Below are 27,096 nucleotides of genomic sequence, written 5' to 3' on the forward strand. Positions count from 1 at the left end.
TTTTATCCTAGCTTTTTCTTTAAACCTGAGTGAGATAGCAGGTGTAAAGAAAAGCCACGTGAAGATAAAACATCTATAAAAGAGGACACTTGCAAAAGTAAAGATAACTATTTCAATGTGTTATTTTCCGTTCAAAGATTTTTATATGATCTGAAGGGAAACCAGAGTATCGGTTCCAAGTTTTAAAAAAAAATCTATTCACCTTACCTTTGCCTCAATGCGCAGTCTTCTCCCATGAACAATGAATGGCTCTTTGGTAAACTCATCAAAACTGTACTGCCACTCACATGTAAGCTGTCCAAATGTTCCTTTTGTTACAAATAATACACCACTGCAGGAAAAAAATCCACTTTGAAAACCAAGGCACTTACATCCACTGATATAACCATATCTGTAAACACATTCTTTGCAAGTATACATAGAACATTCACCAAGACTATGCTAGATCGTTAAAAACAATCTTAATGAAGTTAAAAGAACCAAAATCTCATAAAGTCTGTTCTCAGATCACAATAAATTAAACTAGAAACCAATAACAGAAAAATAAGAGTATTTCTAAATGCTTAAAAATTAGCATACTACTAAATAATCCATGGATCAAAGAATCTCAAAAGAAATTAGAAACTATTTTGAACTGAGTGAGAGTAAAAATACATCATAACTAAATTTGTGGGATGCAGTGTAAGTAATGCTAATAGGGAATTTATGGCACAATATACTATATTAGAAACATAAAGTAGTTATGAAGTCGAGTATAAAGGTACTTGATAAAAATAGAAAATATTTGCAGAACCACTTATCTACCAATATTTTAAGGAACTTTCATGTAATTAATACTGTAGAATAAATGCTTTTATTACTAAGACTCCATGTAATATGTTTGCCAACCTATATAAGAGGCTTTTAAAATTAATTATGGTCCTTCCCCCTAATTTTGAGGGAAAAAATAAAGCGATGAAAATGCGTTCTGTCTATAGTAACTCTATTTCATCCTCCCTTCAAAGGCCTTTCTTCCCCAAGAAAAATGTCAATTTTAAGTGCAACCAGAAATTTCTTTAAGTTACATACACAGTAATGGCATGAATAACACCTTTTTATTATAAAATATTTTATTACACAATCATAAGCATGTAATTCTGTAACATGGCAATATCAAACTCAAGCATACCATGTGACATTTTAGATAAAGTGTTCAAGTTAAAACTATGAATTATTACACCCACATGAATACCCTACCAACCCACTGAAGCAGGCGTTGCTTCCGCCGGACCCTGTACATTAAGTTAAGGGACTGAGTTAAAGAAAAAGCAGGCTCCTGACTAGAATGCAAGAGAAAACTAACTGGATTTAGAATTTCTCACCTCTGTCTTCTGTCTCTGACACCCTGGGTCACCAACCCTGGACCACGGGGCTGTAGAACAAACCCACTGGTCCTCTAGTACACCTTCAAGCATGTGAATAATCAAAGGTAGGCTAATCTGTAAGGTTTTATATGTAAGGTTTTGTTATGTAAGGTTTTAAGTGCGAGCCTTAGAGCAAGAGGGCCAGTGTTAGCAGGAGTCAGAGAGACTATCTGGAACAAAAGGTGAGTAACAATTGCTCCCTTCAGGAGGGGCTGTCGGTTAATTCCCTTATTACGTTACATCAGAGGAAGTTAGTTACCTTTTGGTTATCATTAACATATCTGTTTTGTTGATCATGACATGGGTAAAATATTTGTATTTTGCAAATCTTCCATTTTCTATGACCTAAAAATAGGTGAGAGAAAATTGGTAATTAACTCAACTGTAACATAAGTAATCCCTTATGATCTTCTAAAACAATTTCTCAATGGGGCAAGTCATTAACACATTTACAAGTAAATATATCATCAGAAAAGTGAATATTCACAAATTAATCACCACTTCCTTTTTAAAAGCATCTATCTGCATTGTTTTATTCAAGATTAGTTAAGTGCAACTATACTGATCTTAAATGCTGGAATTTTAGAAAATATTGTTAATAGCTTATAAAGTTTTAGATAGTTTAATAGTAAACTTCCTGGCTCTATTACATTCATTTTATCTTAGAAAATGTTAGTATTTGATCTCATCTGTACAACACATGTAAACATACATACCTAAACATATGCATCACATAAATTCTATTAGCTTCCACCTTGCCTCTTCCCTATCTGACTCACTAATATGCATTTTTGGTCAGTCTCACAACTCATTCAAAATTAAGGAGCAGAGCACTTCTGGACAAACAAGGAACTCCAGGCCCCAGGTCCCAATTAACCTATGCACTGGCCTTTAACTTATTCTCAAGGCTGATGAAATACTTTCTACCCATGACACTGTCAACAATTCTTCATCCCAGAATATATAAAGATAACTTATGAACAAAAGAGACTTATTCTTCTGTCCTGAATACTATTATTTGTTCTGAGGATGAAATTATTTTGATATTTAAAATATACTGAAGGTTAGACTACTATTTTTAAAGACAAATGATGTAATTGTGACTAAGATCCTGTGAGAAGAGTTATGTTAAGATTTTAGCCTAAATGTTAGATCTTTTGAAGAAATCCCAAAAGAGGATATAAAGATTTTAGAAAATTGTGTTCCATGAGGCTATATTTAAAAAAACTAAAATTATTTAGCCTAGAAGAAAGGTAACAAGTAACTAGTTAATAATCTTGGTAAAGAAGCCTGACAGGAAGAAAAGTCTTCATTTCTATTGGAGGCAGAAGTTAAAATAATAACAATAACAAACACCCCACTATAAGGCATACAAATTAATTACATGGAAGAATTTTCTAATCTCAAAGATCATAATATTGAGCAGAGTATCTTTACTATTTTCCTGCAGTAGGTAGGGCACGTAAACGCACATTTCTTGAATTACAAATAAAAAAGGGACATAACCACACACGCAGAAGAAATTTATAAGAATTATTAGGTCACAAATTATGTAAATAAATTAGAAAAACTAGGCAAAATAGGTCATGTTTTAAGAAAATATAAATTTTCAGGAAAAGAGCATCAAATGTAGGAGAAAAAGAGTAGAAATTATTTGCAAATAAGATGTGTCCGGGAAACCCAAGTACATTATATCCAGTAACCTTATTTAATAAACACAATAATCAACTTGAAAAATGAAAGGAAAAATCCTGTTTCACAAATGTAATAAAAAAGGAATTTACACAAAAGTTTAACAAACAACATGGACAATTTATGTGATAAAAACTATAATACTCTACTGAGGGTAATAAGAAAATTTGAAAATGGAAATCCATGTCTTGGATACATAATAACAAAGATGTTATCCTCCCATTTTTATTCACACACACACACACACACACACACACACACACACACACACACACACACTCTTGGTGTGATTCCAAGATGGTATTTGGTAGCTTGTTTTGGGGAGGGGGGAGAAATGACTAGACAAAATTATATTAAAATCTGTCTAGGAAAAAAGTGATAATATTCAGTAAGTTATGAAAGGAGAATAAGAACTACTCTAGCAGATATTAATACAATTTATAAGTTACAGTAGTGAAACACTTTGGTACTGGTAGAAGTTATATACAGACATATCATAGTAAGAATGCAGATTATAAAAACTGACCAAAAGACACAGAACTTTATAAAATTCTACATATACAAATATAGAGATTTATGAAATCAAAACGGCATTTCAAGTTCCTGGACAAAACCATGTATTATCAAATAAATGGTGTTTCAGGCAGCTCGCTAGCTAAAGTTGGATCCCTACTTCTCTCTATATGCCAAATTAATTCCACATGAATCACTTATTTAAATTTGTTGAACAATATTATAGAAGTACTAAAGAACAACATTTTAATAATCTTAAAGTAGAAAAGGCTTAAATATAAAATACAAAGTCCATAAAATTTAAGGTAAAAAAAGTTCCTAAATATATAAAAATCAAACAGTATTAAATGGCAGAACAATAAACAAATAGACAGAAAGAAAATAACACAAAAACCCAAGAAAAAGTTTGGAAAACTTCTGTCAATACAAAGATATAGAGCTAATTTTATATGCAGAGAATTCAGGGATATAAATAAGGCAATATAAAAAAATGAGTAAACTAGTAAGAAAAAGGGTGATGTTTATGAACAGTGAGTTCAGAAAAACACAAATAAATTGGACCAATAAACATATACAAACATGTTCAATTTAATTCAAAATCAAGAAAATGCAAATCAATTAAACGTAACCTTTGAGTCTGCAATTGCACTGCTAGGGTTTATCTTATGCAAAAGTCTCCCAAGATATACATATAGAAGTCTTCATGGCAATACTGAGTTAAAAGCAAAAAATCTAAATGTTCATTAGTAGGGGACGGCTTAAATAAATATAGTATAGCCATATAACAGGACATTATGTGGTCAGGAAAAAGAAAAGGCAGATATGTGTAAAGATGCAGAACAATGTGCAATATATATTGAGTAAAATTACTGAGAATGGATGGGAGGGAAAGCAGAAACAAATACGTGTATACTTATTTACATGTGGACAGATCATTTTTGGAAAGGTTGGTACTAACACACCAATCTGTTCATTGCACTTATCTCTGGGCTTGGGAATGGTAATAGTGGGGGTGGAAGTGAAGCTTTATGTTTAACTTTACCTCCTTTTGTTTCAGTTTTGTGGTTATCCAAAAATAAGTTAGCTTAAAAGTATTTACTTTCTTTTTTATATGGCCAAGTTTTAAAATCAAGAATACAAATGTTGATCTCCAGAACATCATTGCTACTAGGAGTCAGAAGTCTATATACCCTATTAATAGATCAAAACCTTTAAATAACTGAAAATCTATGGTTTACCTCTAACCTCGGTACCTAGCTTCTATTTAAATATTGCGTTAAGTTTGGGCATTGCAGCGAAGCCTGCCTCTCTTCACTTTCCACTTTCAGACTGAACTGAAATCAAATCTAACCTGTGCATATATGCAGTTTAACCAATTTCAATAGTCGCAGTAGCATTTGGTATAAATAAAAGCTAAAAAATCCAAAAAAGTCACTCCTGCAATGTTTTGTGGAGTTCATCAAGCACCTTAGCTACAACACCTGAAGAATGAATGATCCAAAACAGTCTACTCTGAATAATGAACTGCATTCTTTGTTAATAGAATGGATATATTTGAGTTAACGTCAAAGATAACTCCATATATAGCAACATTTTTCTGGTCAGTCTCCACTAAAACATGTGAATACAGAATAAGAAAAGCACCATAAGCAGAAGCTAAAACTCTGGAAATAAAACCCACAGACACATGGGAGAGAATGTGATATATCAGCCATCAGCTTCCATCATGCTGTGAACAGAGTCTACAAATATCATGGTTTGGTAACAATTTCCTGCCTATTTACTTGGTTTTATAAGTTCCCTGCATATGAAGCATTATATATTTTCCAGAATATTATATATTATTTTAAGGGAAAAAAAAACGCACACAATTTTAGACCAGAAGGAATGTTATGGTACACCCAAACTCACTTTTAAACATGAAGAAACTGAGGATCAGGTACATGTCTGATCCATCCAATCTTCCCAACCACGTTGTACAGCTTGGTTAGACTGCAGTTAAGTGACTTGTTGGGGTCATACTGTCAGTTGCAAAAGTGGGCTCAGTGGAGTGGCTCCTTTACTTCTAATCCCAGTGCTTTCACTATCCCATGACGTCTCCTCTTATGGTGGCAGTCATACATTTCCCCCAACACAGCTACCTCAAAAACAGCTTCAACACTCCAGGGTGCTGCACGGTGCTGAGGCTGGCTGCTAAAGCAGCGTAGGCTGGCTGTTCTTGTTTGTTTGTTTGTTTGTTTGTTTGTTTGTTTGTTTTAGGGTACCAGGGTCCAAATAGTTTATTGTTAACATACTACCTTTCTCCATCCCAAACGGATGTCATGCATGGATGTTTCGGCTAAAATAATTTGTGATACCCTGTAAAATAAATGAACTAGCAAAACCAGGAAATCACTACGTAGAGCCTTTGCATAACGACCAAGATTTATGAACTATTTAATGACATGGCTGAAGTATCAAGTACTATCCAGTACTTTAGGTATGTTAGCCTGATTTAACATGCTATAATGTTAAAGAGAAAGCAACGTTTTCTTTCTTCACAAAAAGTACATATGAACTACCTATCATTGTTAAGAACCTCCTTAAATAAGTGAACAGGAACACAAAGCTAACTGCATTCACTACATTTAAGCAAAAGGTTATCAGCAAAAGGATCCCTTTTGCATTAGGAAAGATGAGTATGCAAACCTTAATTATTAGATGTAAATAAACCCAAACAAAATTTATCACAAACTTAGAAACACACAGAGAGTAGGAACTTGAACGACACACTGGTGTCAGGGTTAGCCTCTACTAATACTGTATTTCCTGTGAGATAGGCCCCAATGCTTCAGAAAGAGAACACACACTACAAACCACTATGCAGAAAACACTGCTAACTCAAATCACACAACAGGTATGAAGTAGCAAAGTTCTATAACAAAAATATTTCTGGAAAAAGACAAAGTATAGATAGATAGATATTAGGAACAAATCAGTACCACCGAAGGCTTTAAATCCCAAACAATATCCAGCTGTTCCTCAGTATCCACAGGAATTAGTTCCAGGACACCCTCTCCTCTCAGCCCACCCCAGTACCAAAATCTGGCAATACGCGAGTCCCCTAGTTGGCCATCCATAGCTGTGGGTTTGACATCTTGAATTCAATTCAGTATGTAGTTGGTGGAATCAGCAGACACGAAGGGCTTATTTTAAAGTGCTAATATTAGCTGGAAATATATTTAAGATAATTGGATAAAGGGTAACAAGACAGTTTGGCTAAAAACAAGAATAAAATTTTATTAATACTAATTTTTAAAAGATCATGGGGAATAAAAGAAAATAAAATTCATGAAGATGAAAGATAAAGTAAGAATGCTATTAAACAAGAAAAACCAACAAAATTCAGGCAGGTAACTGTAAATGAAAATAGTAAATGTTACCATTTCTTAATTATTTAAGACGTAGACAACCTGTTCAAAACAATCATATCTTTAGAAAAAATGTAATTGGTAAGTATAACTTCTTTAGTTATATGACTAAAGATTATGAAAAAATGGTTTACTAATTCTCTTCAACTATGAAAATCTTTGAGGACCACCACCGGGAAAAACAGGCATTCAGCCAAGATGCATGATTGGTGGCAGCAGAAATGCATTACCCTTACCTCAAAGCTCAAAGATTTCATATGTAATAGAATAAGTATAAACGAGAGCACAAAAGGGATATTTAGCTTACTCTGCGTGGCAAGTTGGTTAAAAAACAAACAAATCTTATCGACTGTTGCCAAATCTAAAATGAAATTATCCCTTAATTAATCCCTCACACCTTCGTCTCTGCCTATGCTAATGAGCTATTTCATTTGTCAGCCAAACTATAAACTATGCTTACTGTTCAGAGAGTGCAGGAAAGGTCGGGATAACCCTGTGACATAAAATAAAATCAAATAAACTATTTCTTAAGAAAGGTGAATTGTCTTCAACTGCTTCATCTAAAGCCATCTAGAGAAAGGAAAGTACTATATTCACGACATAACATATGCATTGACAACAACAGACCAGTAATTAACCTACCTAACACATTCTAGAAAAAGGGCCAGAGAGGTTGGTTAGAAATAATATTGTAAATGAGTAGTTTATAAGACTCTAACACATTTCCAGCAGAACCTCTATGAGTAACATTTATGACCCATAATACCATATATACTTGAAAACAGCATTTATAAAATACTATATAATTAAGAGCAGTCCAAATCATTGAGGTTTATTGTTTCTACTGCTCAACAATTCGTGTGTGAAAACTGTCTTGTAATTTTAACTAAACTATTCTATTAATCTACAAAGAAAAAAGGAGGATAAAATTGAATGATGCTTTTATTTTGGTGAAGAGGAGGCAAATGAGAAATATAGAATTATTTAATGATGACCAGGAGTTAGCATCAACTAGTATCCATCTGGAATAACAAAAATATAACAACAGGTTCTTAATAGGCATTGTATTAATAATCATATACATTATTTCACTTGTTTTAATCTCCGCAAAACCACTAAGGTACTCTAGGTATTATGTATCTCAACATCAAGGTACTGTTAAGTACTGTAATTACCTCATTTTACCGTCTGAAAACTGAGGTCAGACAAGCATAATAGAAGATTATATAGCTAATAAAAGAAAAGGCTGGCATTGAACTCATTTACTTGGTTCCAGAATTCAGGCCCTAAAGAACAGGGTACTGCTACATCCCAGTCAATTTTATTGTCAAGATGAGCAAAGAATTGTGTAGATTCCAGTAGATGCGTTGGGATTCCACTTTTACAACTCACTGGAACATGAGTTCCCATATCCCACAAGCTGTCTCCTGTCTCTTGCAACGCTTCAATTTCATGTAATACCTGGGATCACTATCTCTTTGGAAAATTGGGCATATCTTATGTGTCTCTGAATTCCCACAGTTCTTCAAAGCCTCACATGTAGCAGCTAATCAACAACTGGGAATGAGACTGAAGATCCAACATTATAGGACTGGTCATGTGTTTTACTCCCAATTACCAGAATAATAAAGTTCATTATTATTATAATCTCACAACATGAGCAGCAATCTTGACCACTCTCTTCAGAGCTATAACCTTAATATCCAGAACAGTGTCTAATACATAACTAATAGGAATTTAACAAATACTTGTAAAAAAATAAATATGTGACATTATAATTTTTCTTTGTATTCATATAAACTACCAAATTATCCAGGAAAATCCAATTGTACATATATAATTATACATTTACTCTTCTGGAAATTTTAATATTGAAACTAGCCTGGCAATTTTTTCCCAGAAAGGTTAACTTTATATGAAATATCCAGTCACCCATACCTGTATTCTAACAATGTAGGCTCATGAAATTTCTAACTAAAACAACTACCTAGACCCAAAGTACCACAAAATATCTAAATGTACATTTCTCCACATTGCTTCTTATAGGGTTCTTTAGGGTTAATTTTCACTGAAAAACTGGCACTAAGTTCATTAGTGTCATCGTCAGTAGTAACTACAACAGAATAGCAATTCATTTGAATTTATAACTAAAGACTCTTAACTGACAAAAGTATACAAGGTGCTTCCTGTCACCAATTACATTACATTTTGTTTTTAGATGAATGAAAGGGGCCTGCAATCTAATTGTGTATGAAAATGAATTTTCATAGGGCACTTGGCCAATAAACACAATAGATTTTTCATACTTACACTGAAGTCTTCTAATAACACTGTGGTAGTACTGTTACACAAAAATCTGATTTAGTTCTACTAAACTCAACTTCTGCTGAGAATTTTAGTGCTTTTCAAAGTAAGCAGGCAAAGTTATAAGGCAAAGCTTTAACACATTAGTAGAGAAGTCATGGGTTGAGTCCCAGGTTACAATTTAGCACCATTAGCTAAATAAAGGCTAAAAATCCGCAAAACTAATACTGACTGCAGAGTTTTAGCTCGATTTGCACAACTTCAGTATGAAGAAAGGAAGACTCAAGTTGAATCTACTTGAGCTTAACATTTCAGGATTTTTTTAAAGTTGAATGTACTAACTTTTCTATTTTAATAGTATTTATCCTTCCTTAATATATTTAAGGGATGCAATGATGACAAGCTTTTGGAAAAGAATTAGGAATCAAATTAATCTCATTCAAGTTACTGATTTTAAAAAAGAATTAAAAATCTCATTTTCCACTTGAGACAAAGAGAAAACTGGAACCTCCTGTAAGTGGAACTATTGCCTCAAAAAAAAAAAAAAAAGATGTAATTTCAAAGCCTTACACAAAAAAGGATTTTAAGGGACTACTGGACGATTCTAAGTGAGGTGAATTACTCCATCAGGACAAAATAAAGTTAGTGTGACCTATTAATAATTATTCAAAAGTATGGGCTTTTGAAAACAATGTGCCAAAGACTCTCCAAGAGATTTCAGCTAAACTAATAAATGAGGTATAGTAATTTTATCCAAGATGGATATGTAATCTCCATTTCCATTTGATCTGCTTTATCTGAGATGCTAAGAACTCTCTCATTGCCTGGAAAATAGAATTTGGCTCTCTTCACTTTTCTCATCCCATTCAGAAGTATGGTTCTGGAGAGGAAGAGTTCCAAAATGAAGAGTAAAATCCAATAAGCCTTTGTCTCCTAGTTCTTATGCACTTACTCAAAATTTCAGATGAAGCCAGGAAGAGGTGAGTCACTACTCTGGTGATCTGCCTGCCTATGGAAAGCCCTTTCTCCAGACAGCTGTAATGCTCCTCCAGAAGTCAAGGTGAAGGCGGTTATCGTCCGATTGCAATTAAGGCAGTATTTGAAGCTAATTATAAACATCTGTCATTTCTGAAAGAAAAGAAATATACAACAACAAAAACAGCCTCCCTTCTACAAAAACTTACATCATGGCAACTATGACATCTCTAAGAGAAGTATGAGATTCAAAAACAACATAGATAGAATTTAAAAATATCTGAAATGGATAAGAATATACTGCCCCCACTGGACAACCAGCTATCAATACTCATATACAATGAATGAAGAAGACAAGGGTCAGACACACACACACACACACAAACATTTTAAGGGGTAAAAATAATTTAAAAAACACGTAGAATCAAAAGGTACAAATATGTTCAATCAAAACCAAAAAATCTTTGTAAGAAAAATCAGCTATAAAAATAAAGAAAAGGTTTTGTTGGCTATTTGTGCATTCTGGAAATAAAAATCAGGGTTTCCATGTTGGAGATGAATCTGTAAACAGGTCATTTAAAAAATCTTTACAAGTTAGTAATTTTGTTTATAAAAATTCACAATAAAAATATATAACAGACATTTATATATCTGGATCAAAATCACATAAATAAACTATTTAAAAAGGAAATACATCATCAATAGTGGAGGAAAAAAGATAACTTTCCTGAGTATATATTTCTTTAACAATGTAGAACATAATCTACTTTAATTTTTGAAAATGTTCATGCCTCCTGTAAAATACTAAAATTGTAGATTGAGAATATTAGCTAACTCATTCCTAACAGGAATTTAGCTTTATCCATGGAAGTATGAGTCAGTAAACTTTTAACTTAATAGAAACCTCACATTCTAAAGAATATATTCAGAAAATCTTTGTAGACATATGTAGTTAAAGGGTTATTGATAAGTTACTATGGTACAAAAACAAGCACATCTAATTAAGAAGAATATACTTAGCTTAATCTCTGACTGACTGATTTTAAACACAAATACTGATTATAGTATTTTGAATGTTCAAATATGTAGCCATATCTAAGATACAGAGGAATAGCATAATAAAATTTAGTAGATGTCTCTGTTACCATTTCACTGCTTAGAGTATACATATGCAACAAAGGTTACATTAAAAACAAATTTTATAAAATTAAACATTTATTTAAAATGATATTGGAGGTACACTGTTGCTACATATATATATATGTACATATGTGTATATATATATACACACACACACATGCACACACACACACCTATATATATATGGGTCAATATGAAATAACTGCTAAATAAATTCATCACAATGATTGAGAATAATTATGGATGTGAAAATGGTCTACCACATTAAAACAAAAAAACCTATGAACCCCTATATATGATAATCATAAATTATTCTAATTTCCTCCCTAACACAGAGCTATTTAAAATCATGTATTTTATTTGTCTTTGATTTCATACCTTCTATGTTTTGCATAGTACTACTTTGTACTCACTGTACTTTATGAACTCATTCATTCACTGAGATAAAAAATTATCTAAATATTTTAATTGGTCTCCATGTATCTCAAAGGTGCAGGAATAGAATAACAAATAATACTGACATTCTCTTATATATGTACCCCTATGTTTACTGCAGAATTATTTACAATAGCCAAGAAATGGAAGCAACCCAAGTGTCCATCAATAGATGAATGGATCAAAAAAGTTTTGGTGTAAATATACAATGAAATATTACTTGGCTATATAAAAAATAAGAATGAAATCTTACCATTTGTGACAGTATGGATGAACCTATAGGGTGTTATGCTAAGTGAAGTAAGTCAGTCAGAGAAAGACACATACCATATTATTTCACTTATATGTGGAATCTATGGAACAAAATAAATGAACCAAAAAAATAGAAACAGACTCATAAAGAGAACAGAATGATGGCCAGAGGGGAGGGAGGTTGGGAAACTGGGAAAAAAGGTGAAGGGATTAAGAAGTACACACTGGAAGTTATGAAACAGTCACAGGGATGTAATAAAGTACAGCACAGGGAATATACTCATTAACATTATAATAACTATGTGTGGTACCAGGTGAGCCCTGGAAATATTGAGGGGAACACTTTGTGAAGTACATGATTGTCCAACCACTATACCGCACACCTAAAACCAACAGAAATGAATACTGAATGTAAACTGTAACTGAAAATGAAATAAAATAGACATTCTTTTTATACATCCATCATAAGTATTACTTGATCTCAATGAATAATCTGTGTATCTTATTTAGACTCCACAGGACCTTCAATATTTTTGGACTATGATAAGTTTGCAATTAAATATATAAAACAAAAAACAGAGGATTGGAGGGACAGTAGAGAAAACGTACTCAAATAAAATTTGGAATGGTGGTCTCTAGTCCTCTCACTGATACAGAAAAGTGTGATGCACCGTGTCACCACAGGGCTTAAAGCAGACAGAGGACAGCAGCTGCTACTACAGCAGTCTCCATTCTGCAGTGTGTGGGGCCTTCGGGTGTGAATACAGCAGCATGTGTGCCGTGCTGACCACTGATGTCCCAGCCACAAATCAATGAGGCTCCATCTGCGAATTTTACTGACATGTCATAAAATCAACACTCAACACTGCATCAATGATAGGTGTTTTGAACTATTTCAAAAAGTGAAAATTATAAAATCCTGATTATTTTAAATATAAACAAATAGAAATTTATTCTGACTTCCTTTTCTGTAAGAAATATTGAACCTGGCACTATTGTTCTGGATTTATGTTTGTTATCTATTTGTGATGTGAGCACTAATAAATTTTACTTACAGGCTCTTACAAACTTATGGTGATGGGTATCCACAATTTCAGGTAAGATTTTCTTCCTGCCAGCTTTCAGTATGTTACTCAAGTGTCGAGTAGACACAAGCAAAACAGAAAATGAGTGATTAGTTTTCCTTAGGGAAAACTCTTTTTTGTATATTAAGACACAGATCACGTAGAAATTTGGAATATAAATAAAGTTAAAGGACATGGAAAGGAATGGTATTACATACTCGTTCAAACACAGCTTTCTCACTCAACTTTCTTATTAAATGGATACTTCCATTTTAAAGTTTTAATTATTTACAGAGCCACTAATAAATAAAAGATCTGTTCATCTCATTAAAGTCTCAAAGTTGAACTCCTTTTTTGTACATTTGCTGAGGAATAAGAAGATACAGTGGAACCTGGGTTGTCGAACTTAATTCATTCTGGAACACTTTTCGAGAAGTGATTTGTTTGAGAACTGAGTTGCCTGAGAGGCATGTGACTGCACGTGCAGGTATCAGAGTGAAAGGGCTGCTGGTGAGAGAGAATCAAGACCTGAAATGCTGTTAGACAACTGAGATGTTTTTCTGTGAACAACGTGGTCAAGAACTGAACTGTTTGAGAACCAGGATCTTTGGGAACTGAGGTTTGACTGTATTTTTGTACAGGCCCTATTTCTCCATCAAGAAAACTGCAGTGTAAAATAAAAAAACCTCATTTTCTATATATTTGATGAGGAGTAAGAAGGGTATTTGGTCCAGGTCCTAAATCTCCATCAAAAACACAATGATGTAAAATGATAATGTTATCCTTAGTCTCAAACATTTCTCTAAAAAAAGGAACAAAATATTTTTTAAAATGAAGAAAGTAATACCTGTGGTCAAAGAAGCTAAAAAGAATACTTCTCAGTGGCAGAGAACAGAAAGAAAAAGGGCAATTAAACTATCAAAGAACTTATTTCATTTCTGAGGGCTAAAAACAAGAGTGGTGAATCCTTAAGACCTCAAGAACAAAGTTTGCTAGTTACTAGAATGTTGTTTTAAATCTTTTTATTGTTCAAGGCATTTTAAATAAATGTAATCCTACTTCTAATTTTCTCTTCATTAAAATGGTGTCACTGATGAAATATCCAGGACTTTTTCCAGATAAATTCTTAAGGATCTTTATGGAAACTACACTATAGAGTTAAGTGTCACAGACCAACCATAGGAAACTCATATAACAAGTAGTTTAGCATATTTTCTTTTAGAAAGGTGTTGTACCTAGCAAAGTGGGAATAGAAGCCAAGGAACACATTCCTCCAGCATACACAATACATAACACTAGGCTGTATTCTTTACAGCTTCTAACAGAACCAGCAGGCTTTGATTTTGGCAGAGGGTGACAAAGCAGTGGATGCATGACAAATTGTCTCTGATACAAGCAGTGACTATTTCAATGTACACTGTTTTCATTTTTTCACTTATTCCAAATAGGTAAGAAAATTACTTTGATGAAAACAATAATTAAAGTATTTTGTCATTCACATATTTCTTAGTCTTAGTACACACAACCTTGGTTTCTTTTTAATTTGAATGAAAGCTAGGCAGGTAGTAATTTCAAGAGCTGCTAATTTTTTAGCTTCCCTTTCTGTAAGTTCAATTTTAAACAATCATTTTCTAAGAAAGAGAAAACAGTGATTCACAGAAATAAAATCTTGATAAACTTAAGAACTTATCTGCATGACCCATGGACATGAACAATGGTAGGGGGAATTGCTTGAGTGGAGGGTGCTGGGTAGGTGGGGGCAAAGGAAGAAAAATCAGGACAATTGCAATAGCATGGTCAGTATAATATAGTTTTAAAAAAATTAGAAGAAATTCAGAAATCATGGAATGCATCAATTAAGTCAAAAATTGAAAATTAAGGGAATTATTTATTGCAATGTAACATGACTCCATTATGAACAGAGTGCTTAACATAAGGCAGGTCAAATGTTCCTTTGCTGATTCAAAAGCACTGCAGTCTAAAGGGATTAAATAACATAGTAGTAACAGTCACTCACTTTCTGGAGGGTTTTTTAAAATAGCACTCTGATAATACTAAGGGGACAGGACTTGACAGGTTCAGTAAGTAGAAATTACAAGAAATAAAACCCTTCAGTACATAAAATATGAAAATTTGCTCACAGAGGCACAGGTAACATTTTTCTAATATTACCAAGAAAAACTATACTTACTATAAAAATTCTCTGTCCTGAATTAATTTGTATCATTTTATAATAGAGATATAGCATATGGATATGTAAGTTAGTAAGTAAATATAATGACTGTAAAACCAACTTTGTTCACTGTTTTACTATACGTATGATATATGTTATGTACAAAAAATAAAATAAAAAGTAAATGAAAGAACACTTTTCTTCATTCACAGACTATAAATTATCACTTCCATGACAAATCATAAATGTTCCTTATAACAGTCCAAACTATATGACTCTGGAATAGAACAACAAATTTGTATTGCTTCAAATTACATGTTTATTATTATTAAAAGAAATTTGACAAAAATACTTCTAACATGCTGAAGAAGGATAAAATACTGGCTAGCTATTATTATGTTTTTACACAATGGCATTATGTGACAGCCAAAAACATGTACAAGGAACATTAAAAATGAAGTTTTGCTAATAAATAAACAGATAATTTAAGATAAGGTGAAGCCAGTTAACATCAACAAAAAACTTAAGTTTAACTTTAAACCTTAAAGATAAACTGTATTACAAAACTACAAAATATACACAAACAAATTCTATAATATATAGTATGCCATACTTTGGATATAAAATACATTTTTCTGTGCTTAAATAATGCACTTATTTTGCTTTTTGAAATAGTGTAGAAAAACATTTTGAAAAGGAAAAGTATTTTGATTCACTAAAAATGGGCATATGAGTGTTATGGTAGCAGTCATACAAAACATATTAATGAAATATTTTAAATAAAATGACAAACATATGAATTTTGACATCTGAGTTCTGACTAATCATCATCATCATCATCATCATCTCTACTGCTACTGTGAGTCATAATCCATTCCCTGTAGACCTGAATTTTCTGTAAGCATGTCAAAGGGAAAAAGAAGCACAATGTTAGTTAAGAATGACAAATTCCTTGGAAAACATGTAAACTTATAAAATGTTCAAGGAATCAAATTTTGAATCAGACATTTCAGCTCTGAGTAGGACAGTAGTTATGGATATAATATTCCATAACTTAATAGACTAAGATTAAACTCTACTGGCTGCTACATTTAATGTATAAAATAGTCTGGTAACACCAATAAAGTATTCCAGAGACATATTAGAATTATCCTATTTCTCTAGTAGGAAACTTTGATTTACCACTAGGAAGCACTACAATAATGTGCTACTTCCTAGATAGAAAGCTACAAAATGAAAGTATATTTTACATTTAATTATTATATCAGGGCATATATAATTTAGTAAACACAGAGCACTATTTTTAGAAAATTAAAAAATAAAAGGAGAAACATTTTTAAGTATTAAACACTTTCTAAGGGTATCACGTTAAATCTATACTGATGAGATTTTAAACCCTGTTTCTATGTCATTTCTTTACCATAGTATTCATATATTTTAAAGTTTTTGTTAACAGTACAATAGAGTTTTGATTCAAAGAAGCACTATTACCACCAAAGCAACAACCCAGTTCTGATACCCATAAGAGAATAATGTTAACCACGAACATCCTAAGGTATCTGGTAAATTCCTCTAGGTATTCCAGATAACACTGTGTTTCATTTTATTGTTAAAAACAAATAATAGCCGAGAAGAATTATGAGTTTTCAGTCACTTAAATAGCTCTTTTACTAATAAATGCAGAGACTGGCCTACTAAAAATAATATACATATTTTTAAAAATATAATCAAACGTTCTGACCTTTAAATCCTGAAGTTTAAAGCTTCAAAAACCAATTAATGAAGATGTAGAATAAAGTTACTCGTCAGTGAAATCAAGTTATCAACTACGAGAAACATCTATTATCTCACGGCTTTTTTATGTATTCTAATACATAATCTGTTTTCTAATAATGATGATATATTTTTAAATTCTTATTTATTCATTCTTACTTCCTAAAGTTATTAAAACAGTTTCTTAAATATTTTTAGCTGTTTAAAAGATGTGATAACTATTCAGTCTAATAAAATGTATGTGTTCTGAAAAGGGAAGGCAAGTACCCAGTAGAAAGGTATGTTTCAAGTGTGTGAAGCACAGGTGAGTTCTGCACATTCCCCTCCCCCACAGAATGACACACTGCCACTGCAAGGACTGCACAAAATGCCCGAGACAGCAGGGCCTCCCACTCGACTGCCAGTTCCATCTCAACATGGCATCATGTTAACGACTTAAACAATATTTTAAACACAATGTCAAATCACTTTACTAAATATCGCACATTAATTCAATGGTTATGTTTTACTACATTAGATGAAAGTACACATTTAATGCAAAATCATACACTCTGCATGCAGTGAGCAAAATAATAGAGTTTTATTGATCTTTATCACTTCAAATATGACAATATTTAAAATTTCAAGGCTATAAAGGGTTATATTCCCACAGTATATTATTACCCTGAATATTTTCAAGTCTGTACGGCATAATAATTCCTTGTTTCCAAAAATAATTTAATTTAGTATTCTACATCTAAACCACACAAACCACTTTAAAATGGTATAACCTATTATGATGCATATTACCTATGCCATAATCCAGATTTTTAAAAAGTCCAATTTACTAGTAAGAAAGTAATCTGAACAGATACAATATTCTACCACCAAACTGTCTATTATTCCAAAAGCTAATTTTCCTCACTAAAACATGCTGGCTTTCTTGTGAGCTACTTACAAATTCCACAAGGTTTTAAAACAGACTATAGAAGCATAAAGCAGAAAGAAGGTTTTGGCTACTTGAGCATCTTCAAAAGAAAAACACACGAACCTAAGAATTCAAATCGTAATGGTCCTGATTTTTCTCCTTATCCATGTCTAATTGGACATGAGAATTATATTAGGCATAAAAGCTCCTACTGGCTTGATAAAGAGAATGAGGTGCCCTAAAACACAATGGTCTAATTGGCTACAAAGTACCACCAACTATGAGGGAATATAGGCACAATGACTTTCAACAAATCTACCAAATCCAGGACAGAACTAAGAATAACCTATGAAAAGATCAGATTCACTAAAAATCCTATACAAAAGTTACCAAAACAAAAGTTTTTCTTTGTATTTAAAACAGTGAAACGACTGTAGGTAGTTTGTAAATTTTAAGACTAAAATCTACTGTTGGCTTTCACTTGCAAAGTCATGCATTAACTCTTTTCATATCAAACTTTTTGATGCCTGTAAAAAAGAAAAAAAAATCTTATAGTAAATAAATGTACATTAAAACCTAAATATAAGCAACTTAAAAATGGAATTAAGCAAATCATAAAGAAGTTTAAAAAACCTAATATATATTAAAGCATTACACAGTGACTTAATAAAGCTAACTTGACTAAATTAATTTCAACTTAATTTACCCACCTGTAACATTTGATTTCCAGTTCCATCCCTCAACCTGTAAGGTCGAATAACTCCATCTTCATTAAAGAACCTAGGGGGTCGCAGACTCTGCACTTCATCTGAAGTCTCTGTAGCCCTAGAGGGAAAAAAACATAACTTGATTTTTAAAAATATTCAAAAGTTGGTAAGTAGTCTTTAAAATGCAGTTACTGAAAAAAAATTCTTTTGCATAAAATAAGACTATTATACAACTTCTCTTTCAAAACTTGTCTTTATGCCACAAATAATGTAAATTCTTTAGAAAAATGTAGAACTGTAAAGAAGTTTGTTTATAGCAACTCTTGGACTTTGTAGATCAGAAAATCAGGAAATGACGACTACTGCTTTTTCTTTTCTGATTTAAAAACTTTAAATTCTTTTTCCTTGCCTCTGATGCTATGTAGTTCTTCCAGTACGATGCTAAATGTAGGAGAGGTTCCCAGGCATCCCTTCTCATTCCTGATATAAAAGAGAAAGCCTCTAAGAGTTCTCCAAAAAGTACAGACATTAGAAACATTTTCTTAAAGATTTTATTTATTTATTTATTTATTTTTAAAGAAGGGGATGGGGAGAAGGAAAAAGAGAAAAAGACCAATATGCAGTTGCCTCTTATACACCCTCTATAGGAGGCCTGGCCTGCAACCCAGGCATGTGTCCTGACTGGGTATCAAACTGGTGACCTTTTGGTTTGCAGGCTGGCGCTCAATCCATTGAGCTACACTAGTCAGGGCTGTTTTGTTTTTTAAACACACCTTTTGTCAAGCCAAGGGAGTTCATTTCTACTTTTAAGTTTGCTTATAGTCATTTCTTGGTCATTGTTACTGTTTCTGAAAATCTTGAATGGGCAACAGATTTAAATAAGATTTTTTTCCTGATCATTGCTGTGACCACATGGCTTATTTTCTTCAGTCTAAATGCTATAAATCTCATTATATGGTTTTCTAATGTTCAAATATCCTCAGATCCCTCACAGTTCTACTTGGCCTTAATATATATTGTTTGAAACACATATATGCATCACTGAACTTGGTACTTTAATATTTTATTTAACATTTTAAATTTATGAACCTACATGAGAATGGTACATTTGTTCTTTAATTCAACAAATATTCCTGCATTCAATATTAATTTATGACATAAATATACCTTACCACATAATATATCCACACATATAGACATATATACATGGATAGTATTAATATTTCTAATTAAAAGTGGAGATTGGCAAAATTGATAAAAAATAGAATCCAATCATATACGGGGTCTGGCAAAAGTAATGCCTGCCTGAGTACGGTTGGTAGGGTAATAATATGGCTGTAATAACTTATAGTTTTAATTTGAACATTTCACCTAAAATGTCATATGGTATGCTTGAGTGTGAAATTGTTATGTTATGAATAACATAGTTATGATTTACATGCTTATGATTTTGTAATAGAAGAGTCTGTAATAAAAAAGGGGCATTATTTGTGCTGGACTCTGTATATGCTGTTTGTAAGTGGTTCACTTTGAAGTCAGAGACACAATTAAGTTGAATGTAAAACAATAGAAAAAAGATTTTTTTTAAGAGTCATGTAAACAATAGCTAATGAAGAGCTGGAATAGTTATAGTAAGACAAAAAATTTTAAAAAATTCTTATTAAACACAAAGACAATTTATCACGAGAAAAGGGTTATTTAATACATCACAAAGATAGAAAAAGTGTAAACATGCAAGTATGTAACAGTACAGCCAGTAAATACACAAAGCAAAAACTTACAGAATGGGAAAGAGAAAAAGGGCTAGGATTGAAGGTAGGAGGTGGGGATGGCTGGGGTGGGAGGGAGCGGGGCAGGGAAAATGGCGACAACTGTACTTGAACAACTATAAAAAAAATAAAAAAATAAATGGTATCATATTAACTTATAACAACAACCACAAACAGACCAGTAAAAGTCTCTACAAAAGAAAAAGATAATTAATACTTATTTTAGTAATGGATACCAAACAGAGGATCAGCAAGGAAGAAGACCTGAATATTATAGCTTACTGACCCTAAAAGACATCTCTAGAACACTCAATCCAATAACAGCAAACAATATATTCTTCTCTTTTTTGCTATCACTGACACTGTTAGAGCTGTCCTCCACTTCCCCCACTTTGTCCACCTCCACCCAACACTTGCACTTCTATTCAACAATGCATTTGAGGTTTTAGCAAAGGTAATTAGGCAACAAAAAGAAACAAAAGGCATGCAGATCAGAAAGAGAGAAGTAAAACTACCTGTATAAACCTTAATGAATCCACAAAACAACTACTAGATAATATACAAATTTGGTCAGGTTGCATAATACAAGGTCAATAAACAAAAACTAGTTGTATTCTTATATATTAGCAATACACAATCCAAAATTGAAATTGAAACATTTATAACAGCACCAAAAATAACAAAACACTTGGAATAAAATTAAGAAAAGAATACATATACTGAAAACTACAAAACATCATTTAAATAAAAGACCTAAATAAATGGAAAGACATCTATTTTCATAGACTGAGAGATTTAATATTGTTAACATGGCAATAATCTCCAAGTTGATCCACAGATTCAATACAATCCCTATCAAAGTCCTTGCTGTCTTTTTTGTAGAAATTGACAAACTGATCCTAAATAATTCATATGGAAATTCAAGTGTCTCGGAGAATACCTAAACAATTTTGAAAAAGAACAAAGAGGACTCACAATTTCTGATTTCAAAACTTACTGCAAAGCTACAGTAATCAAAACTGTGTTACTGGCACAAGGATGGACATACAGAACAATGGAATAGAACTGAGAGTCCAGAAATAAACTCAAATTTATGGTCAGTTGATGGGGAAAGTGGTACTGAGATCCTTCAATGGGGAAAAATAGTCTTTTCCACAAATGGTGCTGAGACTAGATATGAACATGCAAAAGAATCAATTTGGTCCCAACCTCTCTTTGTATACAAAAATTAATCAAAATGGATCAAAGACCTGAATTTAGAAGATAAAACTATAACTCAGCTAGAAAAAAATATAGGTATAAATCTTCATGGCCTTGGAGCAGATAATGCTTTCTTATATGTGACACCAAAAGCTGAAGCAATCAAAGATATGGATAAATTAGACTTCATCAAAAACCACTATCAAGAAAGCTAAGACAAAACACAAATTAGAGGAAATGCAATCTAGTTTCCAGAATATAAAAAACTCTTACAATTCAACAATAAAGAGACAACCACTCAAGTAAAATATAAAAGAATCTGAATAGGCATTTCTGCAGGGAAGACATATACATGTACATATACATATACATATACATATACATAGTCAGTAAGCACACAAAAAAATGCTCATCATTAGTCACTTGGAAATGCAAATCAAACCACAATGAGATATTACTTCACACACAATAGGTTACCTATATTTTAAAAAGAAAAAAGGAAAATTTTATCTAGTGTTAAAATGTGAAGAAATCAAAAACATTTCTTGCTGGTGGGGGTGTAAAATAGTGCAGCTGCCATGGAAAACACTTTGGCAGTTCTTCAAAAAGGTAAAGAGTTATCAGATCAACTTAGCAATTCCACTACTAAATACTATAAACCCAAGAGAACTGAAAACATGTCCACACAAAACTTAAACATGAATGTTCTTAACAGCACTATTCATAAAAATCAAAAACTGTAGATAACCTAAATACCCATCAGCCACTGAATAGGTGACCAAAGGTGGTATATCCATGCAATGGAGTATCATCTGGCCATGAAAATGTTCTCATAATGCTACAATATAGATGATGTTGAAAACATCCTAATGCTAGGTGAAAGAATCCAGCCACAAGAGGCCACATATTGTATGATTCCTTTTACATGAAATGTCTGGAACAGGCAAATCCATAGAGATGGGAAGAATAGTAGTTGTTACTGGCTGAGCAGGGGAGGGAAACGGTGAGTGACTACTGACAAGCACAAGGCTTCTTTCTCTGGGAATGAAAATGTTCTGGAATTATAGAGTGGTGATGGTCACACAACCTTGTATATATACTGAAACTACCTGAAATGTACACTTAATATGGTGTGTTGTACAATATGTACACTATATCTCGATTTTAGATAGACTATATATGAAGGTGTTTAAAGCAACATTATACAGCATGGGATTATATGAGAGGGAGGTAAATGTGATTATAAATTATAAAAGGGCAACACAAGGTTTTTGTGGTGCTGGAATTGTTTAGTATCTTGTGTGGTGGTGGGTACACAAAAATACACCTGATAAAATTGTATGGAATTAGTGCACATACAAGCAAATATATACAAGTCAAATGGGGGGATCTGAATAACATCAGTGGGTTATGTCAATGTCAATATCCTGCTTGTGATACTGTATTATGGTTTTACAGAATGTTACCCCTGGGGAAACTGGGCAAAGTACAGTGGTTTGATGGTCGTTCCCAAAGATACAGGCTTGAAGCCCTGGGATCTCTGAATGTTATTTGGTATTATCTCCGAATGTCAAGTCCATGCAGATGTGATTAACTGAAGGATTTTGAGATGAAGTGATAATCTTGGACTACCTAGGAGGGGTCTGAATGTCACTACAAGTGTCCTCATAAGAGAGGCAGAAGGATATAAAAGACACACAGAGGAAAAGGTGATATGAAGATTGGAGTCAGAGACTGAAGTGATGCAACCACAAGCCAAAAAATGCCTGCGGCTACCAGCAGAAGGTGCAAGAGGCAAGGTGCAAATTCTTCCCTCGAGAGGGAGGGCTGCCCTGCTGACACCCTGACCTCTGACGTCTGGACTCCAAAGCCGTGAGAGAATAAATTTCTGATGTTTAAGCCATCAAGTTGACAATAACTCATTACAGCAGCCACTGGGAACATAAATATAGTGTATGAAGAATCTCTCTGCATTATTTTCTACAACTGCATGTGACTTTATTATCTTATTTTTAAAAAAGACTACCACATGGCAAGCAATAGTCTAAGTGCCAGGGAAACACAAGAGCCACTGCATTCACAGGATTTACACACTAGCAAAAGGGACAAGTAAACGAGGGAAAATACATACTGTATTAAACAGTGATAAGAACTAAAGATAAAAAAATAAAAGAGGGAAGAAAGATATGAAGTAGCTGGGGTGGGGGTAGAGGATACACTGAAATTTTAGGGTGGCCACAGAAGGCCTCACTGGGAAGACGACTTTCTGTAGAAAGTGACCGTGCTGACGGCAGAGTGAACGGTGTTCTAAGGAGAGGGGGTAATCCTTGTTTTAAGTTCCACGTCTGATTTGCAAATCAATATTCTCACATAAGATGAATAATATGGAGGGGGGTGTTGAGATTCTGAGATTTCTCTTTTCTCTTAATAGTATAAGCTGGGATGGTCTGTTGGCTTTTTGAACACCACTTTCTCAATTATCCCCCTTATTTTAACTGCCATTCCTTTTCAGACTCCTTGGCTGGGCCCTCTATTTCCTCAACTACTAAGTGTTGATGTGACCCAGGACCAAGTCCTTGGACCTTTATTTTGTTTTGTCTCTTTTCCATTCATTCTCTAGATAACCTTGTCCAATCTTATGGCTTTAACCACTTTATTATAGGCTCATGAAAGTCAAATTTTTAATTCTAGCTAGGACTATTCTCTTGAACTTCAAACTCCTGTCTCAACTATTTGATGTCACCATTTGGATGTGTTAAATTTAATACACCCTTAACAAAATTTCCAATTCCCTAAAGAGTAACAGCCTCATCCTTCCAATGGTTGAGATAAAAACTTCAGAATTATCCCTGATGATACTGTCTTTCTATCCCACATCCAATTTATAAATCAATCCTGTTACCTTCAAAACACATGCAGAACATGACTCCCTGTTACAATTTCTACCTTGTAATAGTCCAATCATTATCATTTCTCATCTTTATTTTCCCCTTGTTTCTACCCAGGTCTGCCTGTGGTTTATTTTTAATATAGCAGCCAGTTCACATCTTTCTGTGACAGGATAGTAAGAAGCTAGGAAAAGTCATGGGCTAGTGGAATAGGGAAACTAAGACAAGAAAATTAAACAAGGCCAACCATGCGAACAATTTACAGCCAGCTAATGAACTGCAAGACCTATTCTTCCTAACCAAGGACACATGAGAACAAATGGTTTATACCTCTCCTTCCTAACCAGAGAATACACAGCTTAAATCACCCTGGTCAAGAAAATAAACAACAGAGACTCAACTAATGCTATTTGTGCCAGCTAAAACCAAGAACAGGTGAAGTCAAGGGAACAAATAACAAAAACCTGCTTGGAGCCACAGAGACCTAAGATAAAAGTGAAACAGTAAAGCAGACCAAAGAATAATCCCAAACTCCCTATTCACTCATTTTAATGCATCGGCATATTAAAAATGCACCTGGAAAGCTGATGAATATTCTACTGAAACCCTCCCCTAAGATTCTCACCCACAGAAGAAAATTTAACACCCTTAAGACAAAGACCCAGTGTAGCAACTGGCTCTAGAGCATGCCCACGCCTTCTCAGGCATGAACTTTTTACTTCCTCCTAAATGCTAAGGGTCCCTGTAAGACTTGCAACCTGGGGAGCAGTGGGCAGCGGTAGCTCATCCCAGGCTAACCCACTGATCCTCTCTCTGAAGTCCCCTTTTTTGACTTTCCAGTGGACTAACACCAGGCCCACCTTGGGTCACTTCTTTCCTACCACATTTCTAGGGAGCCAAAGCAGAGCACTACCTAGGCTCTCTTCTGTTGCTTCTTCTACCCTTGGCCCTTCCTTGTTTCACTGTCCCCACATGTAATAAACATTCTCAAAATCACCTAGACTCGTGACATCTTTCCTACATAAAGTCAAGAACCCATACACCACAGGCTAGTGTGAGGCAGACCCACTCTGGGCTGGTCTCTGTCCGGTACAGTTTTTCTGTTGTCCAAAATATTTCAAAGTTTTTTCTCTTTAAAAAAAAGCCAAAGTCCTTTCAGTGGCTTATCAAGCCCTATATGATCTAGTTACCATTCATTTTCTGTAGCACCTTTCCAACCTCTCCTTTGCGCTTTCTATTCCAGGTGTATTGGTCTAGCTGTTCCTTAAACAGGCCAAGCATGCTCGGGATTCTTTACCTGCTGCTGTCCCTACTGCCTTCAATGTCCTTCCCACATGGTTTACTACCTGACTTCCTCCATGTTTCTCCTCAAATTTAATCTTACCAGTGAAACTCCCCTGAATACCTGATATATAAAATACCCACCTTTTCCCTCCAGCACTTTGGATCTCTTTATGTCTCTTACTCTGCTTTATTTTTCTTAACAGAATTTTTCACCATTTGGTATATCATATATTTATCAGTTCACTTATTTCTGTCTATACTTTCTCACTAGAATACAAGCTGTATGAGGACAGGGACTTGGCCAACTATATTCAATTCTGGTTCACTGGGTGATTAAAACAGTACCTAGACATACAAGTTGCTCTCTAAAATGTGTTAAGTCAATAAATATTTATATGTATGCTTTAGATCAAGCTTGTCAACTATTCAAATAATTTTACATTAATTTTGTTTTCCTATCAATTATTGAGGAAAACGTCAAATTCTTCCACCATTATAAAAGATTTGGAAAGTCAGTTTTTGCTTTACAAAGATTGAGTCCATTGTGAGTTGAGTAAAAGTTCAAAACTGTTAATATCTTCTTGGTTAACTCTTCTTTTTATCATTAGCCAATTATCTTACACACCTAAAATAATGCTTTTTTTGGTCTTAATGTCTATTTCATCTAATATTATATAGTAACCATCTTTAGAAATATTAAAATGCTTAATGGCAATCAGTCCCTTTTCAAATTGTATCCTATTATTTTTAACATTTTGGTTCTAATGTTGTTTTTATCCAGTTCAGTTAGATTCACCCACTACTATATATTCATACATTTGATTCCTGTAACCCACTTCTCCTTTCTTCTTTCAAGGTCTTTCTTCACAAGTACATTCTGTGTTAGTTTTTAGTCTTATTTTTCTGGACATGTTTTATTGTGCTGAAAGGGAATGCAGCTGGGGATAGATTGTATGGTTTTTGATAAATGTAAGGTTATTCTAGCAGTCTGGGTAGACATCTGCATAGATCTCTACATATTTTGAATCCTCACGTTTCACTGACTTTTGACCTTCTCCGAGGACTACGGCTCAACATATTATATTTGTGAAATTAAAATTACAGGTAGAATAAACTATGAACCCTTTTTTCCCAATCTTCTAAATTAGAAAACTAGAAACATCCACAACTATGGTAAAGCAGGGTGAAATAGTGACTTAACAGGAGT

General features: G+C 33.5%; 1 protein-coding gene across 3 annotated transcripts in view; it reads right to left on the reverse strand.

The window, feature by feature from the left end:
* VPS13A (vacuolar protein sorting 13 homolog A) overlaps window positions 1-27,096 on the reverse strand; it is a 197,546-nt gene that overhangs the window by 4,859 nt on the left and 165,591 nt on the right. Inside the window, exons 68-70 of one of the 3 annotated variants that reach the window (XM_037149102.2) lie at window positions 18,752-18,866; window positions 1,663-1,748; window positions 208-331 (exon numbers count right to left, since the gene is read on the reverse strand). In XM_037149102.2, the coding sequence (XP_037004997.2) occupies window positions 208-331; window positions 1,663-1,748; window positions 18,752-18,866 (325 nt within the window). The other 2 variants (XM_037149103.2, XM_037149104.2) reach the window with 2 other exon arrangements.

This window comes from Artibeus jamaicensis, unplaced genomic scaffold (assembly GCF_021234435.1).
Source record: "Artibeus jamaicensis isolate MK-2021 breed Jamaican fruit bat unplaced genomic scaffold, CSHL_Jam_final scaffold_1964, whole genome shotgun sequence".
NCBI classification, from domain to species: Eukaryota; Metazoa; Chordata; class Mammalia; order Chiroptera; family Phyllostomidae; genus Artibeus; species Artibeus jamaicensis.